Below are 21,264 nucleotides of genomic sequence, written 5' to 3' on the forward strand. Positions count from 1 at the left end.
ATAGATAAGTGGATGTGACTATAGCTGTCAAATGGTCCGTCCAGAGCCAATTGGGCTTGACCAGTTGGACCATTTCAGTTTTAGACAGTAATTGGTGGTCCATATTGGACAATGGTCCAAACAAATGTCCAGGACCAATATAGACTATGTCCAAATGGGCATGCCCATGGATACCCAATAATATTTATAATTATTTTTCAATTTTTAGTTTAGATTTTATTTCTAAAATTTTGAAATTATGTTTACTTTCCAAAATTATAAAAGTATTTTTTTCTTGTCAGAACTATAAAACTATGTTTTCCTGTCAAAACCGAGAAATTTCATTTTTCCGCCAAAACCGAGAAATTGCGCTTTCCCGCCAAAATCCGTAAAGTTATGTTTTCTCGCCAAAACCGAAAATTTGGGTTTTCTGGTTAAAACCGAAAAATTATGTTTTCCCGCCAAAACCGAAAATTGTGTTTTTCCGCCAAAATCCGAGAAATTGCGTTTTCCCGCCAAAATCAGAAAAAGTTGTTTTTCCGCCAAAATCCAAAAATTGTGTTTTCCCACCAAAGCCGAGAAATTTGTTTCCCGCCATAATCCGAGAAATTTGTTTCCCGCCAAAATCCGACGCCAAAACCGAAAAATTGTGTGTTTCCCGCCAAAACCGAAAAATTGCGTTTTTCCCGCCAAAACTGAGAAATTGCGTTTTTCCCGACAAAACCGAGAAATTGCGTTTTCCCGCCAAAATCCGAAAAGTTACGTTTTCCCGCCAAAATCCGAGAAATTGCGTTTTCCCGTTAAATCCGAGAAATTGCGTTTTCCCGCCAAAATCTGTAAAATTGTGTTTTCCCGCCAAAACCGATAAATTGTGTTTTCCCGCCAAAACCGAGAAATAGTGTTTTACCGTTAAAACCGAAATATCGCGTTTTCCCGTTAAAACCAAAAAATTGTGTGTTTTCCGCCAAAACTGAGAAATTGCGTTTTTCAGCCAAAACCGTGAAATTGCGTTTTTCCGCCAAAATCCGAGAAGTTACGTTTTCCCGTCAAAACCGAGAAATTGCGTTTTCCCGTTAAATCCGAGAAATTGAGTTCATATAATAATGTAAATATACCTTGATGTCGTCCAGTCGAGCGTCTTCAAACGCTGAAAATGCATCTGCAGACAAAAACCTCTGCCCACAAATATTATACATCTCTATCAAGGCAGCACGAAGCTCGGGAGTGTCCTTAACCGCCTTAAGGTGATTGATCACTCCCCAAACAACACTCAACCGATCAACGAGCTTCTCTAACGGCTCAACCAGTTTTGGCCATGACGGCTCAACAGATTTCTCTAACTGCTCCAGTTCAGCTTCCTGAATGTATTTTAATTCAATTGATTTTAATTCTAAATTCATTGCAGCAAAGAGAGCTGATTTTTTTTTTTTTTTTTTGACAGCAAAGAGAGCTGATTTATTAAGCTAAAAATTTTAAACTGGATCAAATTTAAAAGATTTTTCATGTTTTTTTGCCATTTTTCTTTCGTAAGTAGATACAGTTAAGATTTCGCCCAGCCTCCAATCAAAAAATGGAAAGAACTATTAAACAGTTAGCATTTTGACGTGCAATTTAATTTAAAATTATTAATATATACCACTAATAATAAGATTAACTTGTTTTTTTAAGAGATAAAACTATTATATTAAACAATCAAAGCAAAATAAAATAAAATACTTCAAATTAAAACAAAGACTAGAAACGAAAAGCAAGAGGTGCTGCTGCTAACAAGTTCACCACTCTAGGTTTTAGATCAACGTCGATTAGTAAGACGTAACTGATCATCAAGAAGTGGCCGGGTTGCTTTCTTCATAAGTTTGCTCGTTCGATAATCTTTTTACCTACAATAATATATGACACATTTTGAGTATACACATGCAACTACGTTCTCTCTTCAATCTTGTATAATAATCATTAAGAAAAGAAAAAAAACTTGCCTCTGGCGGTCTGGGCAATGATGTCGATCGTACTCAGCTACTCGACATCGCCTCGCGTTTTGAATACAATATATATTAAATTCGAAAATACTTTCTCCTGCGAGTGGAAAAAGTTAAAACAGGGTTCTTAATTGCTCAAATGGTTAGACATAAAAAGCAGATAGAGAGAGAGAGAGAGAGAGAGGATGCTTACTTCTTGCGCATGTTTTTCATCACTTAAGAGATGTGCCCTGAAATTATCAATGCTTATGGTATCAAAGCGGCACAATTTGCAATGAAACATTGCGGTAGATACACTGCTTTCACTTTCACTGAGAAGACTGTGCTTCGTGAGAGGACCTGCAAGTAAGCTTTCCCAGAGCCACTCTGCAGAAGTGAGCAGGTATGACATTTGGTAAGGCCTAAACGAATAAGCCAGAAAAAGGTTGTATTTATTCTCTTGTAGTAGCTTGACAAGACCAATTGAAATGATGTCCACATTATCCGATATGACCATTATTATAGCAGCTGTTTGAGGAGGATTATCAGCATGCCATTCCCTCACATCTCCAGCCATGCGCTTGTATTCGACACCTGTATCATCAAACAATAAAAGCAAGTAAAGCATTTCAGTTAGGGTAAAAATATTCTAGAGCCAACACTACAAGAAAACAACGGCATACTGAGGAAAAAAATCGTCGGTATGTCGTCGGAATAACTCTATTCCGACGACATACCGATGAAAAAAATCCTCAGAAATAACTCCTCGGAAATTCATCTTTCCTTGGAATCCCTCGGAAATTTCCGACGGAATTCCGAGGAAACCCTATTTCCTCAGAATTTCCAAGTTCGTCGGAAATTTCTCGGAATATTCCGAGGAAGATGTCGTCGGAATATTCCGAGGGATAAACTTCCTCGGAATATTTCCAAAATTAAAAAAAAAATTATAAATTTATTTTTTAAATTGAAATTCGAAAATATAAAATTAAAATTGAAATAGAAAACATATTTAAAATACAAAAAATAATAAAATAGTTTTTATAAATAAAAAAATGTTTTATAAATACAAAATTAGTTTTAATAAATATGAAATCATCTTTTTATAAATACAAAATAGTTTTTATAAATCAAAAAAAATATTTTATAAATACAAAATTAATTTCAAAATATGAAATCATCTTTTATAAATCCAAAAAACGAATTTATATACAAAGAACGGTTTGTATATTTAAAAATAGTTTTTATAAATACAAAAATAAAAAAATAGTGTTTATAAATCAAAAAAATGTTTTATAAATACAAAATTTGTTTTAATAAATATAAATATTTTTATAAATATGAAATCATCTTTTATAAATCCAAAAATCGAATTTATATACAAAAAACGTTTTGTAAAATCGAATTTATATAGAAAAAACGTTTTGTAAATACAAAAATAATGAACAATTTATAAAAAAAAGTTCTAAATCAATTCAACACAACCAAATTACATTTTTAAACCTATTACACAACAAATCACAATCCTACCCAATCACCCTAACAAAAATCTATCAAAAACCTTCTAAAATCATCAAATCTACTTAAAAACCTAACAAATAGGACCTAAGAGAGTGGGATAGGGTCCTTACATGATTTGTAAGAGAATGGAAAAGATTCGCCGGAGAGATCGTCGCGAGAGAAGGTGGAGAACGCCAGAAGGAGAGAGAGATCGCCGGAGAGGAAGAAGAGAGAAATGGGGAAGAAGATGCGTTTCGAGTTTATAAAACCTTGGGTCCGACGGATATTTTCCGTCGGAATTCCCTCAGTATTTTCAATTTCAATTTTCGCGAAATATTTGGCGGCTTGTTTGCCCGGTTAAATGAAAATATTCCGAGGAAATTCCGACGGCCACTTAAATATCCGTCGGAATTTCCTCGGAATATTTTCATTAGTTCGAGGAAAAAGAATATCATGTGCATGTATTTCTATTAATTTATATTGTTCCTCGGAATTTCCTCGGAATATTCCGAGGAAATACCGAGGAACTAGTGTTTGGGGTTTCAAAACATCAATTTTTTTTGCCGTATTTCATTTCTTATACAATTGTAATGCATACCATTGAGGATTCTTTGTATAGATGAGCATAAACCATGAAATAACAAATTTTAAAACGAATTGTAAGTATTCTCTTTACCGTTCATTAAAGTGTATAAGTGTTTTTCTTATGTTGTGGGGATTTCGTTCATACAATCGGAAAAGTGTTTATTATAGGGTAAGGAACAAATTTTTGACTTCATAATGAACGTAAGACACTTAATAAGGGTTATATAAGTGTTATTCAAACCGCAAAACGTTGTTTTCGGTTTAAAAACCCTATTTCCTCGGAATTTCCTCGGAATATTCCGAGGGAATTCCGAGGAAACCCTTTTCTTCCTCGGAATTCCGTCGAAATATTCCGAGGAAATTCCGAGGAACTAGTGTTTGGGGTTTCAAAACGTCAATTTTTTTTTAAACGGATCGATCGATGGATATATGTCCAAAAACGCATCGATCGATCACTAAGATGGACCAAAGCGTAACAATGTGATCGATCGATGAGATTATCCCATCGATCGATCGAGGATATCAAGTGTTCCTCGGAATTTCCTCGGAATATTCCGAGGAAATTCCGAGGAACTAGTGTTTGGGGTTTCAAAATCTCGAATGTTTTTTTATAAACGGATCGATCGATGGATTTATGTCCAAAAACGCATCGATCGATCACTAAGATGGACCAAAGCGTAACAATGTGATCGATCGATGGGTATATGTCCAAAAACGCATCGATCGATCACTAGTTCGTCGGAATTTCCTCGGAATTTTGTAAAATCCCTATAATATTTCCTCGGAATTCATCGGTTTTTTCCGAGGAACACATTTTCCTCGGAATTTCCTCGGAATATTCCGACGCATTGATATTTCCTCGGAATTCCGTCGGTATATTCCGAGGAAATTCCGAGGATTTCATTTTCCGTCGGAATGTCCGTCAGAATACCGCTGTTTTCTTGTAGTGCAAAAAGAATAAATAAATAAAAAAAAAATCACAGGACTAACCGGGAACGGCATGTGCAACATGGACACCAGTGGAAGAGAGAGCTTGTAGGGGAGTATGTTTATGGTCGCCATAGGCAGTGATGGAGACAGGACCAGAGTAACCTAGTTCCTTGAATGCCGCTTCTATACTCGGAGGGACCTGACGAGCATCATAACCTTGGGGTATCGGACAGTCAAACATGTCCCACCACACCTGTATTTTAGCTGTCGCAAATTCAGGCGTCGCCTTGTAGTTTCTTCCCCAATCCGCCGTTACACGTTCGACGTTCGTGTACACAGTGGTTACACCCTCCTGCAAGTGGTGATAATTAGATAAAGCAGTGATACACGTAAAGAGAGAGAGAGAGAGAGAATGCGTACTTCCCGTGCATGATTATAACTCGAGAGATGCTTCCTGAATTTCTTCAGGCGTTGGCTACCGTAATTGCACGACTTACAATACAACTTGGCGCCCTGAACAACAACAAGCGGTGCGCTTCGTTTATTTTGTAGCAATTCTTTCCAGCGCCACTCTTGACTTGTGGAGAGGACAATACTAAATACTGGCCTAACTGAATAAGCCAGAAAAAGGTTGTATAGCGTCCGTTGTTGTAGCCGGACCAGATCCCAGGAGAATTGACTTCCCACCTGATTTGATATGATCATCATTGTAGCCGGAGGAGGATTTTGATCTCGCCATTCCACCATATTCCGATACATGAGGTTGCATGTGCTTTCTGTTTATGTTTCAGTTTTTTTTTTTTTTAATTAGTGTCCAAACTAATAAACATATTATATATATATATATTTAAAGTTCCAGCAGAGATGGATAACTAACCGGATATGGTATGTGCTACAGAGATTCCAGTGGAAAAGAGCCCTTGCAGGATGTGACCAGGGGTTTGTGTTTGGTCGCCATATGCAGTGATAGAGACAAGACCAGAGTACCCTTTTTCCTTGAACGCCCCTTCTAAACTCTGTCGGATCCGACCAGCATCCTAACCCTCCGGAATCGGACAGTCCTTCATGTCCCACCACACCGCTATTTTAGCTGTCAAGTGTTCAGCCGTCGCCTGCATCCTTCAAACCTTTTAACTAATCACAGACACAAGTCCTCCTTTCGTTCTAGGGTTTCTTTATATACACCAAACTGATGGGCCTAAACGTAAGCCCGTAAATATATGGGATTGACAAAATCGAATCGCTTATCTTTCTTATTATAACTAGAAGAAGCACCCCAAGCAAAATCTCTGTCTTGTATACGTGTCCAAGAAAGTTTCAATGGCTTAGTGGTAACTGCCATATTTTTATGTCATACTAACTCGGGTTCGATCATTTCCTCCGCATTGTTTTTTCATTTTTTACGAAAAAATAAATGAGAAAACGTGGCAACTTCGGGATCTATGATTGGTTGATTTTCTTATCCTACGTGGACATCCTCTCCATGGCTTATATTTGCCTTTTAGTATTGTTCGACTCTCCACCACATTTTTGTAATATTTACTTTTTGTATTTATACTTTTGTAAGTTTACCTTATTATGACAAATCATATTTTAAATTTGCTATTCCTAAAAAAAAAGTAAATATTAGAGAAAAAAAATTAACTAACAAAAAGAACATTTTTAAATAGTTCGATTATTTAATAAATTATCAAATAAGGTAACCTAACAAAAGTAAAATACATTATGTATAAATTAACTTAATATACAATACATTTTTCAAAATAAATAAATAATAATAATAATTAATTTAAAAATGTAAGACTTTTAAACAATTGCAACTATATAAATTTACAACTTTATAAACACTATTTTATTATTTTTTTGTATTTATAAAAACTATTTTGTATTTATAAAAAGATGATTTCATATTTATTAAAACTAATTTTGTATTTATAAAACATTTTTTTATTTATAAAAACTATTTTATTATTTTTTGTATTTTAAATATGTTTTCTATTTCAATTTTAATTTTATATTTTCGAATTTCAATTTAAAAAATAAATTTATAATTTTTTTTTTAATTTTGGAAATATTCCGAGGAAGTTTATCCCTCGGAATATTCCGACGACATCTTCCTCGGAATATTCCGAGAAATTTCCGACGAACTTGGAAATTCTGAGGAAATAGGGTTTCCTCGGAATTCCGTCGGAAATTTCCGAGGGATTCCAAGGAAAGATGAATTTCCGAGGAGTTATTTCTGAGGATTTTTTTCATCGGTATGTCGTCGGAATAGAGTTATTCCGACGACATACCGACGATTTTTTTCCTCAGTATGCCGTTGTTTTCTTGTAGTGTTGGCTCTAGAATATTTTTACCCTAACTGAAATGCTTTACTTGCTTTTATTGTTTGATGATACAGGTGTCGAATACAAGCGCATGGCTGGAGATGTGAGGGAATGGCATGCTGATAATCCTCCTCAAACAGCTGCTATAATGATGGTCATATCGGATAATGTGGACATCATTTCAATTGGTCTTGTCAAGCTACTACAAGAGAATAAATACAACCTTTTTCTGGCTTATTCGTTTAGGCCTTACCAAATGTCATACCTGCTCACTTCTGCAGAGTGGCTCTGGGAAAGCTTACTTGCAGGTCCTCTCACGAAGCACAGTCTTCTCAGTGAAAGTGAAAGCAGTGTATCTACCGCAATGTTTCATTGCAAATTGTGCCGCTTTGATACCATAAGCATTGATAATTTCAGGGCACATCTCTTAAGTGATGAAAAACATGCGCAAGAAGTAAGCATCCTCTCTCTCTCTCTCTCTCTCTATCTGCTTTTTATGTCTAACCATTTGAGCAATTAAGAACCCTGTTTTAACTTTTTCCACTCGCAGGAGAAAAGTATTTTCGAATTTAATAAATATTGTATTCAGAACGCGAGGCGATGTCGAGTAGCTGAGTACGATCGACATCATTGCCCAGACCGCCTGAAGAAATTCAGGAAGCATCTCTGGAGTTATATCTCATTATTGACATTCACTAATTAAAATTTCAATTATACACACTCACAGATTCAATGTTCTTCTATACTCTCCAGACTCGGGCTTTATTTCGGTAATCACATCAGAGTTTACCTGCAACAAAGTATCCTTTGTTGCATACTTTGTTGCAGGTAAACTCTGATATGATTACCGAAATAAAGCCCGAGTCTGGAGAGTATAGAAGAACATTGAATCTGTGAGTGTGTATAATTGAAATTTTAATTAATGAATCTCAATAATGAGATAACAATATCAATGTTTTATGTGTGAAGGTCATATGACCGACAGGCTTTTCACTACAACAGCCTTGTTAAGGCAAGCAAGAAGACTACTCTTCTTTTACAAAAAAAAGAGAAGACTACTCTTCAGCAAGCTGCGCAAGGTAAAACAGCTGTGTACTGGGATTATGAGAACGTGCCAGTCCCATACGACTTCCCTGCGGAAACGTTTACCAGCACATCATGAAGTGTTTGGAAGATGAAGGGTGGAATGTACCGGTTGAACAAATGACGATTGTTGTTGGGTACAAGTGTACACATGTACCACAAGAGTTACAGGACAACAAGAATGTCATTGTCCACAGAGCCAATGACTTTGATAGTAAGCAGTGTAGCCTCATAACATTTTGATCTTGACGGGCGATGGGGATTTCAACAAAGATATCCAAAACCTGGAAGGAGACGGCCATAATGTAATGGTTGTCCATTCCAGAGAGTCAATTTCAGAACGCTTTAGAGAAGATCGGCAAATAAGAACCTTTTTAGGTCTTGAAAGAGAAGCAGATAAGACAGCAAAACAGAGAAGACGTGAGTGGTTCAATGAAAAAAAGGCGGCTCGTAAATACAAAAGTGCCCGTGAAGCTTTGAGTCCCTTGGCAGACCTGTCTTACGCAGACCAGCTTGAACAGAAGAAGGCTTCTATCATGCAAAAGTTGGAAAAACTGGTCAGGAACTTTCTCATGCTCTCTCTTTTATATTTTTGAGATTGCTTTTAGTAGTCTCACTCAACTTCAATGGAGTGAATTTTTTGATAATGTATTTCATTCGCAGACTGGAAATGAGCGTAAAGCTTGTCCAAATGGAAAATCACTTCCAGAATTGGTCCTTCAGTCTAGAGAAATAGGTAAGAACACTATACAAAGTCCAATGCTTTTGATCTCTATTTTGACTGGATTAGTCTTTTGATTCGTACGCTAAACCATTTCAGGTGGCCTTTCATGTAAGCTCGAAGGAATTATAGAATCACCGCTTACGAATGGTTACAGGAACAAGTGCGAGTTCTCAACTGGATATTCCGGTGAGTGGAAGTTAACTGTTGGAGTCGTGCTCGGAACTGATAGGTATATATTTTTTTCTCTGAGACTTGTGCTTACTTTTTCAATAGTCATGGGAAGAACTAATGCAAAATCTTTCCAGTGCGGGTGTGACAGTAGTGGAGGAAGCTGTTAACTGTCCCAGTATCTCTAAACTTGCTTGCCAATACGCTTCCATCTTTCGGAGTTTCTTAGAAAAATCAAGGCTCCCTGTTTGGAATATGTCTAAAAGCTGTGGGTTCTGGCGACAGTTGACGGTATGTGTATTGCAGGATACGCTGTTGTGTTAGCATGACTTACCTAATTTAATATTTCTTTTCACCTGGCTCATATATCTTAGGTTCGAGAAGGAAGCAAACCCGGCGTGTTCTCAAATGATGAAGATGCCGATTCAAGAATTGCAGAGGTTATGCTTATGGTTCAGGTTTGTATCCCAATTCATTAACCTGGACAATGATTGGTTTTATCTCTTGTTTTGATTTCTATATCTTTGCATGAAACTATTCAGGTTTGTACTAGGGATACTAATGAGGCTGTAGTGGCGACTGAGTTTGAAGAACTGGCAAAAGCATTTGCTGAAGGAGCTAGAGCAAGCTCTCCACCTCTTCCTCTGACTGTATTAGTTGTTCAAGTAATTACTTATCCCCATTCTTTACTAAATCCAAAACAGATTGTATAATACAGTTTTGTATCTCTCTAATTTCATCATTAAACTACTATATCAATGGTTTCTTGATCAGGATCACGTAGGGATATCAAATTTTGCACAACCAGATTGTCCACTACGGTTGCTGCCTATTCAAATGTCAGATAATGGAACACATCATGACCAACCCACCAATGTCTTGACTGAAGCTTTGATTCATGATCATATCAACAACCTTCGGTTCAGCATATCCCCAACAGCATTGTTTCGGGTGATAACTGAATCTTTAAGATCGCTGCATCTTTGAAAATTTTGGTCAAATTGCTGATGCTGTAATAAATTTCAAAATGATTTGATCCAGTTTAATACCGGCGCCGCAGAGAAGTTGTATTCACTTGCTGGAGATTGGTCTGATCTTTGTCCTGACACTTTACTCTTTGATGTATATTGTGGAACTGGAACAATTGGTCTTACACTGGCACATCGTGTCCGTATGGTAAGACTCTGCTATTTAACTTGCAAAATCGATTGAACACAATCCTTAACAAAACTATGAAAGTGGGTAGGTTCGGTACTTTACCTCTCTTATGCTCTTCTTACAGGTGATTGGCATAGAAATGAATGCTTCGGCTGTATCAGATGCGGAACGGAATGCAGAGAGAGATCAATGGCATTAGCAATTGCAAGTTCATATGTTCAAAGGCATGTGTTTGATGATAACATATCATGTAGCTGGTTTCATTTATCTTAATCATTTGGGTTCTTCTTCATGGTTGTGATTCGTTGCCTTTATTTTTTTACAGGCAGAGTACGTGATGAGCTCTTTACTTAAAGATGAAATCTCAAATGCAATTGCTATAGTGGATCCAGGTTATCCCGGACTTCATCCAGATGTGATCGAAGCATTGAGAACCCATCCAGGGTTGAAGACCCTTGTGTTAGTTTCTTTCTCACAACACAGGTTACTTTTGACTTTGTTTTGGTTTATCTAACACCAGATTATCACAACACAGGTACATTTCGCTCAGCCCTGAAAAGCTGGTGGCAAACGCGATAGAGCTTTGCAGGCCGTCTTTCGAGAAAACGGGTCAAGAGAACAAAGCCAAGAAGATGCCTGCTTCTGAGCCTTTTAAGCCTGTCAAAGCCATGGCCGTTGACCTTTCCCCTCACACCCACTACTGCGAGATGGTAATGCTATTCAATAGGTAATAATAAACTCTCTTTCTTTATAAGATATGACCCCTGTTCTGGAACGCGGTAGGCGCTAGTCGGGCGGTCGGGTTGGGCCTAGCGCCTAAAGAAAAAATCGGGGATTAATCGGAAATTATGCGGGGCGGAATTTTTAGATGGTTTACTATGTTATAAAACATGTTAATCTTTAATTGTGTATAACATTAATACATTTTCATGTTTATGATTGTATAAAACACACAAATAGAATATATAAATTTAATATAGTGTAATTTTCATCAAAATTATGAATATAAATGATATTTATAAAATTTAAAATTTTAGATCAAATAAACAAATAAAAATATTATTAAAACTAAAAAAAAATTAAAAAAAAAAAAAAAAAAAATTAGGCGGCCGCCTAGGCGGCTAGGCGGTCATTTAGGCGGCTAGGCGGTCATTTAGGCGGTTTAGGCGGAAAAAATCGGATATCTGATTTTTTAAACCGATTTGGCATAAATCGGGGCGGAAAAATGACGCGTAGCGGCGGCCGATTTTTAGAACAGGGGATATGACAAAGACTCATCATGTAGCACCAAAGCAACATCTATTTGTCGTTTTTTTACATTAAAACAAAACACAGTGCAAGGATTTTAGTATTTGTTCTTTTTTTTCCCAAAAAGACAAAAGAGACGAGGTTTAAAAAACGACGCCTCTATATATGTATAGATATATATAAGATATATATTATTTTCATGCATATATATGTTGGGTTAGCAAAGATCAATAGAATACGATTAACATATATATATATATATATATATATATATCATTTTCATGCATATATATGTTGGGTTAGCAAAGATCAATAGAATAATACATTTCGTGGGAGAAATTAATCAAGTAAACGTATATGAGTCTGACTTATCTTAAAAGTTTAATTATGTTTAGGAGATTCTACAAAACGGCTTTGCATTTGCATGTAGATTATTCGTTGTAATATTTTTCAAGTGAAGTTGTTGCTAGACAAACACATATAAAAGATAACAAGGTAAATGAAGTTGTTGCTGAAAAAATATTTTTTGGAAGCCTTTGGTGACATGCGAATTTGTTAACGTAATACTAACACTGCCTATTAAATAAAGTTATTAGTTGAGTGGTAATTTCAAAGGAGAAAGGTAAATCGTAGTGAGAAGAGGTATCTTGCTTGCGAAGTGGGTGAACTAAACCCCTTAACTAATTAGTCTCTCCAAATCTAATCTCATTATCTCCATCTTTCTTTATTGGGCCCCAAAGTCCAAATCAGAATGGCCACCAAACTCACCAGATAGTTTGTATCGGAGAAGTCAGTCTAACCGGTTTTCGTTCTTACTTACACACAGTCATAAACACACTGTTCCAATCTGAAGTTCAGTTAGGTTGAAGTTGAAAATTCTGGTGTTCTTTTTTAAAAAAAAAAATCATCTAGAACTAATTAATGGTAATCAAATCAAAAGTAAAAACCAAGTGACGTGTGTTAATTGTAACTTTCTCAGAATCTCAAATAAGAAAGAAATACGTGTATAACATAAGCTTATATTTTGTATCCTGAATAAAGAGGCACACTTAACCCAACAACGGACTAGAGATTTGTATTTAGTAACATGTCATATACAAAATATAACCAAACCGTGGGAGATGAATAGATGCGGCGAGTTCTGGTTCTTGAGTTTTCGGTACAGCCGTGGGAGATGATCCTTGTTCTATTTTCGTGGCGGTCTAGATCGACGGTTGGAGGCGGCTCTCCGACTGTCAATTTGGTTCTCCCTTGCCGACGGTGTATGCGTGAACTCTTGGTCTGGTCTCGTATTTTGATTGTGTTTGCATGGTTTGTTGGGGTTGCTCTCGGAGAAGCTGTATTGCTGGATTGAGGTTTTGAGGACTGGCCTAGTCAGCTATTACTCGTGGCAACTATGATGAGGTCTGTAACTTGTTCAAGTTGTGGCATAAACCAGCATCCTTGTCTTTCTTTTTAGAGTGGTTGTTTCATCCACGCAACTTGAACAAGTTACAGACCTCATCATAGTTGCCACGAGTAATAGCTGACTAGGCCAGTCCTCAAAACCTCAATCCAGCAATACAGCTTCTCCGAGAGCAACCCCAACAAACCATGCAAACACAATCAAAATACGAGACCAGACCAAGAGTTCACGCATACACCGTCGGCAAGGGAGAACCAAATTGACAGTCGGAGAGCCGCCTCCAACCGTCGATCTAGACCGCCACGAAAATAGAACAAGGATCATCTCCCACGGCTGTACCGAAAACTCAAGAACCAGAACTCGCCGCATCTATTCATCTCCCACGGTTTGGTTATATTTTGTATATGACATGTTACTAAATACAAATCTCTAGTCCGTTGTTGGGTTAAGTGTGCCTCTTTATTCAGGATACAAAATATAAGCTTATGTTATACACGTATTTCTTTCTTATTTGAGATTCTGAGAAAGTTACAATTAACACACGTCACTTGGTTTTTACTTTTGATTTGATTACCATTAATTAGTTCTAGATGATTTTTTTTTTTAAAAAAGAACACCAGAATTTTCAACTTCAACCTAACTGAACTTCAGATTGGAACAGTGTGTTTATGACTGTGTGTAAGTAAGAACGAAAACCGGTTAGACTGACTTCTCCGATACAAACTATCTGGTGAGTTTGGTGGCCATTCTGATTTGGACTTTGGGGCCCAATAAAGAAAGATGGAGATAATGAGATTAGATTTGGAGAGACTAATTAGTTAAGGGGTTTAGTTCACCCACTTCGCAAGCAAGATACCTCTTCTCACTACGATTTACCTTTCTCCTTTGAAATTACCACTCAACTAATAACTTTATTTAATAGGCAGTGTTAGTATTACGTTAACAAATTCGCATGTCACCAAAGGCTTCCAAAAAATATTTTTTCAGCAACAACTTCATTTACCTTGTTATCTTTTATATGTGTTTGTCTAGCAACAACTTCACTTGAAAAATATTACAACGAATAATCTACATGCAAATGCAAAGCCGTTTTGTAGAATCTCCTAAACATAATTAAACTTTTAAGATAAGTCAGACTCATATACGTTTACTTGATTAATTTCTCCCACGAAATGTATTATTCTATTGATCTTTGCTAACCCAACATATATATGCATGAAAATGATATATATATATATATATATATATATATGTTAATCGTATTCTATTGATCTTTGCTAACCCAACATATATATGCATGAAAATAATATATATCTTATATATATCTATACATATATAGAGGCGTCGTTTTTTAAACCTCGTCTCTTTTGTCTTTTTGGGAAAAAAAAGAACAAATACTAAAATCCTTGCACTGTGTTTTGTTTTAATGTAAAAAAACGACAAATAGATGTTGCTTTGGTGCTACATGATGAGTCTTTGTCATATCCCCTGTTCTAAAAATCGGCCGCCGCTACGCGTCATTTTTCCGCCCCGATTTATGCCAAATCGGTTTAAAAAATCAGATATCCGATTTTTTCCGCCTAAACCGCCTAAATGACCGCCTAGCCGCCTAAATGACCGCCTAGCCGCCTAGGCGGCCGCCTAATTTTTTTTTTTTTTTTTTTTAATTTTTTTTAGTTTTAATAATATTTTTATTTGTTTATTTGATCTAAAATTTTAAATTTTATAAATATCATTTATATTCATAATTTTGATGAAAATTACACTATATTAAATTTATATATTCTATTTGTGTGTTTTATACAATCATAAACATGAAAATGTATTAATGTTATACACAATTAAAGATTAACATGTTTTATAACATAGTAAACCATCTAAAAATTCCGCCCCGCATAATTTCCGATTAATCCCCGATTTTTTCTTTAGGCGCTAGGCCCAACCCGACCGCCCGACTAGCGCCTACCGCGTTCCAGAACAGGGGTCATATCTTATAAAGAAAGAGAGTTTATTATTACCTATTGAATAGCATTACCATCTCGCAGTAGTGGGTGTGAGGGGAAAGGTCAACGGCCATGGCTTTGACAGGCTTAAAAGGCTCAGAAGCAGGCATCTTCTTGGCTTTGTTCTCTTGACCCGTTTTCTCGAAAGACGGCCTGCAAAGCTCTATCGCGTTTGCCACCAGCTTTTCAGGGCTGAGCGAAATGTACCTGTGTTGTGATAATCTGGTGTTAGATAAACCAAAACAAAGTCAAAAGTAACCTGTGTTGTGAGAAAGAAACTAACACAAGGGTCTTCAACCCTGGATGGGTTCTCAATGCTTCGATCACATCTGGATGAAGTCCGGGATAACCTGGATCCACTATAGCAATTGCATTTGAGATTTCATCTTTAAGTAAAGAGCTCATCACGTACTCTGCCTGTAAAAAAATAAAGGCAACGAATCACAACCATGAAGAAGAACCCAAATGATTAAGATAAATGAAACCAGCTACATGATATGTTATCATCAAACACATGCCTTTGAACATATGAACTTGCAATTGCTAATGCCATTGATCTCTCTCTGCATTCCGTTCCGCATCTGATACAGCCGAAGCATTCATTTCTATGCCAATCACCTGTAAGAAGAGCATAAGAGAGGTAAAGTACCGAACCTACCCACTTTCATAGTTTTGTTAAGGATTGTGTTCAATCGATTTTGCAAGTTAAATAGCAGAGTCTTACCATACGGACACGATGTGCCAGTGTAAGACCAATTGTTCCAGTTCCACAATATACATCAAAGAGTAAAGTGTCAGGACAAAGATCAGACCAATCTCCAGCAAGTGAATACAACTTCTCTGCGGCGCCGGTATTAAACTGGATCAAATCATTTTGAAATTTATTACAGCATCAGCAATTTGACCAAAATTTTCAAAGATGCAGCGATCTTAAAGATTCAGTTATCACCCGAAACAATGCTGTTGGGGATATGCTGAACCGAAGGTTGTTGATATGATCATGAATCAAAGCTTCAGTCAAGACATTGGTGGGTTGGTCATGATGTGTTCCATTATCTGACATTTGAATAGGCAGCAACCGTAGTGGACAATCTGGTTGTGCAAAATTTGATATCCCTACGTGATCCTGATCAAGAAACCATTGATATAGTAGTTTAATGATGAAATTAGAGAGATACAAAACTGTATTATACAATCTGTTTTGGATTTAGTAAAGAATGGGGATAAGTAATTACTTGAACAACTAATACAGTCAGAGGAAGAGGTGGAGAGCTTGCTCTAGCTCCTTCAGCAAATGCTTTTGCCAGTTCTTCAAACTCAGTCGCCACTACAGCCTCATTAGTATCCCTAGTACAAACCTGAATAGTTTCATGCAAAGATATAGAAATCAAAACAAGAGATAAAACCAATCATTGTCCAGGTTAATGAATTGGGATACAAACCTGAACCATAAGCATAACCTCTGCAATTCTTGAATCGGCATCTTCATCATTTGAGAACACGCCGGGTTTGCTTCCTTCTCGAACCTAAGATATATGAGCCAGGTGAAAAGAAATATTAAATTAGGTAAGTCATGCTAACACAACAGCGTATCCTGCAATACACATACCGTCAACTGTCGCCAGAACCCACAGCTTTTAGACATATTCCAAACAGGGAGCCTTGATTTTTCTAAGAAACTCCGAAAGATGGAAGCGTATTGGCAAGCAAGTTTAGAGATACTGGGACAGTTAACAGCTTCCTCCACTACTGTCACACCCGCACTGGAAAGATTTTGCATTAGTTCTTCCCATGACTATTGAAAAAGTAAGCACAAGTCTCAGAGAAAAAAATATATACCTATCAGTTCCGAGCACGACTCCAACAGTTAACTTCCACTCACCGGAATATCCAGTTGAGAACTCGCACTTGTTCCTGTAACCATTCGTAAGCGGTGATTCTATAATTCCTTCGAGCTTACATGAAAGGCCACCTGAAATGGTTTAGCGTACGAATCAAAAGACTAATCCAGTCAAAATAGAGATCAAAAGCATTGGACTTTGTATAGTGTTCTTACCTATTTCTCTAGACTGAAGGACCAATTCTGGAAGTGATTTTCCATTTGGACAAGCTTTACGCTCATTTCCAGTCTGCGAATGAAATACATTATCAAAAAATTCACTCCATTGAAGTTGAGTGAGACTACTAAAAGCAATCTCAAAAATATAAAAGAGAGAGCATGAGAAAGTTCCTGACCAGTTTTTCCAACTTTTGCATGATAGAAGCCTTCTTCTGTTCAAGCTGGTCTGCGTAAGACAGGTCTGCCAAGGGACTCAAAGCTTCACGGGCACTTTTGTATTTACGAGCCGCCTTTTTTTCATTGAACCACTCACGTCTTCTCTGTTTTGCTGTCTTATCTGCTTCTCTTTCAAGACCTAAAAAGGTTCTTATTTGCCGATCTTCTCTAAAGCGTTCTGAAATTGACTCTCTGGAATGGACAACCATTACATTATGGCCGTCTCCTTCCAGGTTTTGGATATCTTTGTTGAAATCCCCATCGCCCGTCAAGATCAAAATGTTATGAGGCTACACTGCTTACTATCAAAGTCATTGGCTCTGTGGACAATGACATTCTTGTTGTCCTGTAACTCTTGTGGTACATGTGTACACTTGTACCCAACAACAATCGTCATTTGTTCAACCGGTACATTCCACCCTTCATCTTCCAAACACTTCATGATGTGCTGGTAAACGTTTCCGCAGGGAAGTCGTATGGGACTGGCACGTTCTCATAATCCCAGTACACAGCTGTTTTACCTTGCGCAGCTTGCTGAAGAGTAGTCTTCTCTTTTTTTTGTAAAAGAAGAGTAGTCTTCTTGCTTGCCTTAACAAGGCTGTTGTAGTGAAAAGCCTGTCGGTCATATGACCTTCACACATAAAACATTGATATTGTTATCTCATTATTGAGATTCATTAATTAAAATTTCAATTATACACACTCACAGATTCAATGTTCTTCTATACTCTCCAGACTCGGGCTTTATTTCGGTAATCATATCAGAGTTTACCTGCAACAAAGTATGCAACAAAGGATACTTTGTTGCAGGTAAACTCTGATGTGATTACCGAAATAAAGCCCGAGTCTGGAGAGTATAGAAGAACATTGAATCTGTGAGTGTGTATAATTGAAATTTTAATTAGTGAATGTCAATAATGAGATATAACTCCAGAGATGCTTCCTGAATTTCTTCAGGCGGTCTGGGCAATGATGTCGATCGTACTCAGCTACTCGACATCGCCTCGCGTTCTGAATACAATATTTATTAAATTCGAAAATACTTTTCTCCTGCGAGTGGAAAAAGTTAAAACAGGGTTCTTAATTGCTCAAATGGTTAGACATAAAAAGCAGATAGAGAGAGAGAGAGAGAGAGAGAGAGGATGCTTACTTCTTGCGCATGTTTTTCATCACTTAAGAGATGTGCCCTGAAATTATCAATGCTTATGGTATCAAAGCGGCACAATTTGCAATGAAACATTGCGGTAGATACACTGCTTTCACTTTCACTGAGAAGACTGTGCTTCGTGAGAGGACCTGCAAGTAAGCTTTCCCAGAGCCACTCTGCAGAAGTGAGCAGGTATGACATTTGGTAAGGCCTAAACGAATAAGCCAGAAAAAGGTTGTATTTATTCTCTTGTAGTAGCTTGACAAGACCAATTGAAATGATGTCCACATTATCCGATATGACCATCATTATAGCAGCTGTTTGAGGAGGATTATCAGCATGCCATTCCCTCACATCTCCAGCCATGCGCTTGTATTCGACACCTGTATCATCAAACAATAAAAGCAAGTAAAGCATTTCAGTTAGGGTAAAAATATTCTAGAGCCAACACTACAAGAAAACAACGGCATACTGAGGAAAAAAATCGTCGGTATGTCGTCGGAATAACTCTATTCCGACGACATACCGATGAAAAAAATCCTCAGAAATAACTCCTCGGAAATTCATCTTTCCTTGGAATCCCTCGGAAATTTCCGACGGAATTCCGAGGAAACCCTATTTCCTCAGAATTTCCAAGTTCGTCGGAAATTTCTCGGAATATTCCGAGGAAGATGTCGTCGGAATATTCCGAGGGATAAACTTCCTCGGAATATTTCCAAAATTAAAAAAAAAATTATAAATTTATTTTTTAAATTGAAATTCGAAAATATAAAATTAAAATTGAAATAGAAAACATATTTAAAATACAAAAAATAATAAAATAGTTTTTATAAATAAAAAAATGTTTTATAAATACAAAATTAGTTTTAATAAATATGAAATCATCTTTTTATAAATACAAAATAGTTTTTATAAATACAAAAAAATAATAAAATAGTGTTTATAAATCAAAAAAAATATTTTATAAATACAAAATTAATTTCAAAATATGAAATCATCTTTTATAAATCCAAAAAACGAATTTATATACAAAGAACGGTTTGTATATTTAAAAATAGTTTTTATAAATACAAAAATAAAAAAATAGTGTTTATAAATCAAAAAAATGTTTTATAAATACAAAATTTGTTTTAATAAATATAAATATTTTTATAAATATGAAATCATCTTTTATAAATCCAAAAATCGAATTTATATACAAAAAACGTTTTGTAAAATCGAATTTATATAGAAAAAACGTTTTGTAAATACAAAAATAATGAACAATTTATAAAAAAAAGTTCTAAATCAATTCAACACAACCAAATTACAATTCTAAACCTATTACACAACAAATCACAATCCTACCCAATCACCCTAACAAAAATCTATCAAAAACCTTCTAAAATCATCAAATCTACTTAAAAACCTAACAAATAGGACCTAAGAGAGTGGGATAGGGTCCTTACATGATTTGTAAGAGAATGGAAAAGATTCGCCGGAGAGATCGTCGCGAGAGAAGGTGGAGAACGCCAGAAGGAGAGAGAGATCGCCGGAGAGGAAGAAGAGAGAAATGGGGAAGAAGATGCGTTTCGAGTTTATAAAACCTTGGGTCCGACGGATATTTTCCGTCGGAATTCCCTCAGTATTTTCAATTTCAATTTTCGCGAAATATTTGGCGGCTTGTTTGCCCGGTTAAATGAAAATATTCCGAGGAAATTCCGACGGCCACTTAAATATCCGTCGGAATTTTCTCGGAATATTTTCATTAATTCGAGGAAAAAGAATATCATGTGCATGTATTTCTATTAATTTATATTGTTCCTCGGAATATTCCGAGGAAATACCGAGGAACTAGTGTTTGGGGTTTCAAAACATCAATTTTTTTTGCCGTATTTCATTTCTTATACAATTGTAATGCATACCATTGAGGATTCTTTGTATAGATGAGCATAAACCATGAAATAACAAATTTTAAAACGAATTGTAAGTATTCTCTTTACCGTTCATTAAAGTGTATAAGTGTTTTTCTTATGTTGTGGGGATTTCGTTCATACAATCGGAAAAGTGTTTATTATAGGGTAAGGAACAAATTTTTGACTTCATAATGAACGTAAGACACTTAATAAGGGTTATATAAGTGTTATTCAAACCGCAAAACGTTGTTTTCGGTTTAAAAACCCTATTTCCTCGGAATTTCCTCGGAATATTCCGATCCGAGGGAATTCCGAGGAAACCCTTTTCTTCCTCGGAATTCCGTCGAAATATTCCGAGAAAATTCCGAGGAACTAGTGTCTAGGGTTTCAAAACGTCAATTTTTTTTTTAAACGGATCGATCGATGGATATATGTCCAAAAACGCATCGATCGATCACTAAGATGGACCAAAGCGTAACAATGTGATCGATCGATGAGATTATCCCATCGATCGATCGAGGATATCAAGTGTTCCTCGGAATTTCCTCGGAATATTCCGAGGAAATTCCGAGGAACTAGTGTTTGGGGTTTCAAAATCTCGAATGTTTTTTTATAAACGGATCGATCGATGGATTTATGTCCAAAAACGCATCGATCGATCACTAAGATGGACCAAAGCGTAACAATGTGATCGATCGATGAGATTATCCCATCGATCGATCGAGGATATCAAGTGTTCCTCGGAAAATTATTAGAGAAAAAAAATTAACTAACAAAAAGAACATTTTTAAATAGTTCGATTATTTAATAAATTATCAAATAAGGTAACCTAACAAAAGTAAAATACATTATGTATAAATTAACTTAATATACAATACATTTTTC

The 21,264-nt window shown here is 36.3% G+C and overlaps 1 protein-coding gene and 2 pseudogenes across 3 annotated transcripts; 1 reads left to right on the top strand and 2 right to left on the bottom strand.

Annotated features, from left to right (window-relative positions):
• Positions 1-1,624: 1,624 nt before the first annotated feature.
• Positions 1,625-6,108, bottom strand: LOC125583544. Of its 3 annotated transcripts, XM_048750629.1 has the most exons (7): positions 5,824-6,108; positions 5,367-5,722; positions 5,007-5,298; positions 2,415-2,528; positions 2,149-2,321; positions 1,956-2,052; positions 1,625-1,859 (listed from the first exon to the last, which is right to left on the bottom strand). In XM_048750629.1, exons 2-6 carry the CDS (start codon positions 5,703-5,705, stop codon positions 1,993-1,995), a joined length of 978 nt encoding a protein of 325 aa, XP_048606586.1. In that variant the 5' UTR covers positions 5,706-5,722; positions 5,824-6,108; the 3' UTR covers positions 1,625-1,859; positions 1,956-1,992. The 3 variants fall into 3 exon arrangements, with proteins under 3 accessions (XP_048606586.1, XP_048606585.1, XP_048606587.1); XM_048750628.1 differs by having other exon boundaries at positions 2,149-2,528; XM_048750630.1 differs by lacking the exon at positions 2,415-2,528 and having other exon boundaries at positions 5,824-6,107.
• Positions 6,109-7,317: 1,209 nt separating this feature from the next.
• On the top strand, positions 7,318-11,340 carry LOC125583543 (annotated as a pseudogene).
• A 3,530-nt stretch (positions 11,341-14,870) lies between these two features.
• On the bottom strand, positions 14,871-20,030 carry LOC125583545 (annotated as a pseudogene).
• Positions 20,031-21,264: the final 1,234 nt, after the last annotated feature.

Source organism: Brassica napus, chromosome C3, assembly GCF_020379485.1.
Source record: "Brassica napus cultivar Da-Ae chromosome C3, Da-Ae, whole genome shotgun sequence".
Taxonomy (NCBI): Eukaryota; Viridiplantae; Streptophyta; class Magnoliopsida; order Brassicales; family Brassicaceae; genus Brassica; species Brassica napus.